Here is a 6037-nt window from a genome sequence, read left to right on the forward strand (position 1 = left end):
TGTTGGGTGGTGGGGGGGGGGGGGGGGGGGGGGAGGTGTTGGAGGCCCTGGAGCTGGGATTCAGAGAGGGCTATGTTTCTTAGCATGTGTTGGCATGATGAAATGGACATTATTGTGACTTAAGACGGCCATGTGGATCAATTCAGGCAATCTCAGTTTAGTATATTTGAAATGGAGTAGGTAAAGGTAAGAGATAAGAGCGAGCGTTCATAAGAGATAAGAGTGAGGGCTCATATTCAATTAGAATTTACACCAAGATGCTTTCTCTATTGTACTCTGGCAGGACAGTAGAGATGGGATATGGGTGATAAATCTGGCCAAATTCGCCAACCCTCTAATCTTTCCCCATTTAATTGCAAGATGAGTAGTTGATTTATGTCATTACATTTTATGCAAAGAACCCATTCAGGTTATAAGGATAATGTGATTTGAATACGTATGAATACATGGAAAACGAGTTTATTTTGATTACATAAAGGATTGAAGTGTCCAATAAAGCAGCGACAGATAAAGAAGATGTAATAACTAACAAGGGATTAATGGTACTGTGATGGAAACAGAGGCGGATGTAGGAAATTTGTGGCATCTCATACCGTATCATAAGATTTCTATTGCTACAATGGAAAATTTAACAGAATATTAACTTATGTACCAGCTTACATATTTGAAGTAGAGATTGTCACTGCTGAAACATGTTGATGCTATTACCTCTCTGCTTTTATATTGACAAAGTAGGGTTGCTTTGTGAGTGACTGAATGAGTGATAACCAGGAAAACTGGAGAAGAGATCATATGCAATTTGGAAATTCACAATAAAATACATAAATGAATGAATTTGAAGAGAATAGGCCGCCCTGTGTTAATAACACCTGAAGGTTCTTGTTAATGAGTTGGCTTTATTTTGATGATTCTTATTTTAATGATTCTTATTCCTGCCAATATGTTAGTTTTTATATACCCAAAACATGTAACATGACTTCCTATTTGATTAATACTATCTCATTCTGCTCAGACATGTCTTTCCTTTATTATTATTATTTTATTTATTTATTTTTTATGTACTATGGTGGTTGCTGATGAGAAACTGGTGATTTTGAGATTTTGAAATACATTTGACTGAGAAGGGATAGCGTGTCTTTAACTGCTGTATGGGCTTGGGCTAAGGTCACTTATCTTGACACAAACTGGAAATCCGTTTAACTTTAATCATCTAAATTCACAACTTTACAGATAAGCGCTCTATTTCAAAAATGATACTTCTTTCCCCAATGAAAATTGATGTTTTTTAGAAGTGGTACTGCATGCAACTTTTGGTAATAATTAACGGAAAGTTCTATTCAACATGTTTGAGATGTTTCCTAATACAGCACGCTTGAGCATGTTGTTTCTTGTCTATAAGACTTTACTATCTTCACATGCTTTCTTTAACATCCTTCTACTTCTTTCATGCAGTATCAACAGAGTGATCCTGTTACCCTCTGGGTAAATAAAGTAGGGCCATACAATAATCCACAAGAAACATATAATTATTACAGTCTTCCATTTTGTCATCCAGATGGTCATGCTGCTCACAAGTGGGGCGGCCTTGGTGAAGTTCTGGGTGGAAATGAGCTTATTGATAGCCTGATTGACATAAAATTCCAAAGTATGTTTACATGGATTTGTTCATGGCTGCTGTGTATTTATCATAGTTTTGCTAAATGATGACAATGAATATTTGGTTTTGACAGAACCTGTGGACAGGGCTACAATTTGTGAGCTTGAACTTGATGAAGCGAAGGTCCAACAGTTCAAGGATGCTATTGAAAATAATTATTGGTTTGAATTTTTCATGGGTAAGTTATATGTTTTGTTCATCTGTGTGATTGCAGGATGATGGATAAATATAATTATATTGGAAATCAAGACTGCAGTAAAATTGGTTTATAAAGAGTTGTCTTTTCAATAATTGGCAACATCATCTTCAGTGTAATAGAAATAAGAATATACATTTGAAATACTCGTGCATATTTGTTGGTATCACGCAGTCAAAGCTGCAACTTATTTCAACACAAATAGAAATTGAGTTTACAAGTGAATGCCTTCTCTCTGAACAAGAGCACTGTTACTTTTATTTGGTGGACAGTTCATATATCTGGTGGAAAAAATATATCAGGGTTTATTAATTTTATTTCAAAATGTTATTGTGCACGGCAGGGTTTACGAATTTTTCTAGAGATTTTTCAATTTTTTTTTAGATTCCTGTACTAGATTTCAATATTCATTTTGTCCCAGTATGTGGTTTTCTTGTGCTGGCTGATATACAGAACTATGGAGTGTCTTAAATTGATGTAGAGATCATTTGTTGATCAGAATAACTTGTAGTAGTTTTCTTATCAACTGAAAGCAGTTATGGAAAAAATTCATTTCTTATATTGATTGCACTGTAGGTCATAAATGGGTTAAAGACATTGAAGATTGGGATTCTATTCAAAGATGTCAAGAAATATTAGGAGACTAGTTCAAAAATAACAGCTCCTACTATACAAATTTCTATTACAAGCGATTCCTATATATCTGATATCTTACAAGTCCCCTCTAGTTGGGTACTAGATGTTGTAAAAACCCAGATTGCCAACTCAAGACTCGGAAGATATTTTATGACAATCCTTTAGTAAATTTTATGCTAGCTGGTCTTTTGTTGGAACAAATTGCTTATAGATAAGTCAATTTTCAAGCTTCTCATCTATAAAATGTCTGTCAACTTCAATTTGCTTTGTTCCATCAGGATTATTTGCTACATGTATAGTAGCCTTGGTTTTTCAACATTTCTCATAGGATATTCACTCTTTATCTTTAATTCCTCAAGCAATCTTTTCAACCTTATACGCTTGTGCATTCCATGAGTTACTACTCTATGTTTAGTTCACCACTGCGCTTTAAGACTACAACTTGTTTCTTACTCCCCCATGTCAAAAGATTTCCACCATGAGAAGTACCGAAACTAGAAGTAGATGTTGAGTCAGTTATGGAACCTGCGTAATCTGCATCATGGAATGCCTCCACAGGTAGTTGATGGCCATAGTTAAATAACAAACCTTTTTCCAGAGTCCTCTTGTAAGTACCTTAGAATTTTGAACAGTACCCCCACACGCTCCCCTTTCAGCAAGTGCTACAGTCACTAAAAAGCTATGGACGAGTCTTTTATAAATAAATAAACTTGCCCATCAGCCATTTATAGCTCTTGGTCTCCATTTCCTTCATTGTCTCAGAATACCTGAGTTCGAGGTCGAAACCAATAGGGAAAGCCGTGCTGGTTTGCATCTCAAAATTCCTACTTCTTACAGTAAATCAAACCAGACCTATGGGGGGATTGTTTTAGGCCATAAAAGTAAGTTCCTCAACTTGCTTAGCCTTATTGCTTCCATGATTTCTTTGAAACTGGTCATGATTTCATTCAACCCTCCATTCAGAAAAGCACTTTTGACATCAAAAAGTGGTGAAGTTACCAATCCAAATTTGTTGCTAGGGAGAAGAATTCTACTGTGTTGTGTTCAACTTAGAAACTGGCGCAAATTCTCTTGATATTCTATACAGCACGTTTGATTGTAACACTTTGCAACAAGCCTAGCCTTGTATTTATTGACTATTCCATTAGCTAAACCCTAAACCCCAAATATCTATCTGTAGCCAACAATTATTTTTCGTTTTCGGTAATTCCTCAACTTCTATGTTCCCGTTTTTCATATGTCCATATATCTCAAGAACTTCAGCTCTTCACTCGGGACTTTTAAGAGCTTCTTGCTGTATTTTAGATTTCTACATGGTATTGAGCTTCTTACACAAACTTGGAAAGAATGATAATAAAGGTGTTGGAAATTGTCTAATAGCGAACAATGAGACTCAATTTGGACTTTGGCTGCCGGAATTCGTTCAAACCTGATCTTCTCCAGAATAACTTTCTCTTTGAAGATAAGTAACATTACATCATAATGGACAAAAAGTATCCTAGACACGGGATCAATACATTTATATCCATTCTGTGCACATGAGTATACCGAGAACACACATTTGATCGCCTGTGCGCCTAACTTACCCTACAGTGATTTTGGACATGCACAAATGCCATGCAATAAAGTTCAAGATGTGGTTAATCAAGTACCAAGCTGTAAGAACCACTTCCTCTAGAAAATATTTAGGAACCTTGTTTGTGAACATGAGTAACTTCCAACAATTCTTTTTTCCTCCAACCCCATTTCTTGCGATGTATCAATATATGAAGATTGATGAACAATTCCTTTTTCAAATAGAAAGTTTCTCAGAATTTTTAAAAATACTTGTATCCGTTTTCAGTTTATAATACACTAATTTTAGTTCCAAATTACCTTTTCCATTTATTAAAATATAGAAACAATTTCAGCCTTATATTTCTCCTTAAATAGACCCAACACAGTCACGTGTAATCCTGAATAAATATGTTGAACCATCTAGTTCCAGAAATATTAGAAATCTTTGGAACCCCTGAATGTCACGGTGTCCAAGTCAAAAAGGTTAATTTTCTCTTATGGTTGTCAATGAAAGTGGACTCTTTGTTGCTTTTATAATTGAAAATTTTCACATTGAAGTGAGGACGGACTTTTATCTTTAAATAAGTGTGGAGAATGCTTTAACCTAAAGGCCATAATTTCATCCCTAATAAATCTGGAGGGAGTTTTATTCTCTACTTGAGTTTGTCATATTATAATAGTTCTGCCTTCATAGTAGTATAGATCCATTACTCTCTAGCACTGCCAAAACCTCTTCCAGAATCCAAATATTAGCTTTCACAGTGAGTAGAACAGAATTTAGTAATGCAGTTGGTAATCCCCAGTGTATTTGCAAATGTACACCAAATTACAAGATAGATCCCAAACATGAAGAACATAATTTTGCTTCATATTTGAATAGGAAATGATGAGGAGCCATCAGTAGTTCTCACTTTTGATTACCCATACATGGATCACACAAAGAGAATAAGTTGGAGAATCTGGTTATGGTGTGAAGCTCCCAAGTCAATGACCCAGGAAGTTTTTTTTAAGTATATACACTAGGGCAGTAAGTAATAAAATAACATTGCTCTGCTAAAGGACATGAAGGTGAGGTATTCGGATTCTTTTTGGACTAGTTAATAAACATATGATTGTTGCTTTGTCAACGACACGTTTTTCTTCCTCCAATATTGGATCGTTGCTGTCCATTGTGACTACCTGAAAATCCTGTATATTAGCTTTCTCAGGAGTCTTAGCTCCCGTTTGACCCCCATTACCTAAAAATGAAAATGGGGGGAATAGTATTTTTTAGAAAAATGAGTGGTTGAAAAAAAAGGAAAACTTTTCGATTTACGTATAATATTATTTTATGAAAGATTGTGTGGTTGAAAATAGGAGAGAGAAAAATGGAATGTAATGTAATTGAATTTAATGGGGATCAAACGGGGGCTTAAAGGAGCACTGTCATTGACACATTCCATTCTGCTTCATAACATTGATCAAGTTCTTGCCACAGACCCTTCAAAATGCTGTAAACCTTAGTCATGCCTTGACTCACCTGTTTCATGATTGTGGGTTTTAATTTCATAAGTTTGTGCTGAATTCCCTAGGTTGGACTAGGTTTCATCCAGTGCATCCCACATCTTTTTTTTTTTTTTTGTGGTTGGCAGAAAAATTTAAGCATGGCTGACATGCTTCTTTTTCTACCATACATCTTCTCTGATTGAGATCATTAATGGATATTGTGCCCATTTAGTTTATGATATGTAGTTTGGGGTGTAGTGGTATTATGGCTGCATACGTCTTTGACTGTTCTGGGTTATTCTGGAATGTCTCTTCTCCACTTAACTCTGTGATGAAGCATAAGTATTTTGAAAAGAAAAAGAATATGTGGCAGGCAAGTTAATGTTAGGGTTATGGCCCAGAGAGGGGATTTGATACCATAAAAAATTGATATCGTGAAAATTGAAATATGTATATTGATTATACATTAGGAGACTAATTTTTTTTTTTTTTTTTTTTTTTTTTTG

The 6037-nt window shown here is 35.2% G+C and overlaps 1 protein-coding gene across 1 annotated transcript in view; it reads left to right on the top strand.

Moving 5' to 3' along the window:
* The first annotated feature begins 1431 nt into the window (after window positions 1-1431).
* LOC111383399 (transmembrane 9 superfamily member 1-like) overlaps window positions 1432-6037 on the top strand; it is a 10590-nt gene continuing 5984 nt past the window's right edge. Inside the window, exons 1-8 of the mRNA XM_023007508.1 lie at window positions 1432-1645; window positions 1731-1835; window positions 2430-2477; window positions 2905-2974; window positions 3252-3423; window positions 4727-4838; window positions 4927-5056; window positions 5778-5904. Coding sequence (XP_022863276.1) covers window positions 1447-1645; window positions 1731-1835; window positions 2430-2477; window positions 2905-2974; window positions 3252-3423; window positions 4727-4838; window positions 4927-5056; window positions 5778-5904 — 963 coding nt within the window. The 5' untranslated portion in view covers window positions 1432-1446. The remainder of the gene's footprint in view (window positions 1646-1730; window positions 1836-2429; window positions 2478-2904; window positions 2975-3251; window positions 3424-4726; window positions 4839-4926; window positions 5057-5777; window positions 5905-6037) is intronic.

This window comes from Olea europaea, unplaced genomic scaffold (assembly GCF_002742605.1).
Source record: "Olea europaea var. sylvestris unplaced genomic scaffold, O_europaea_v1 scaffold2675, whole genome shotgun sequence".
Taxonomy (NCBI): Eukaryota; Viridiplantae; Streptophyta; class Magnoliopsida; order Lamiales; family Oleaceae; genus Olea; species Olea europaea.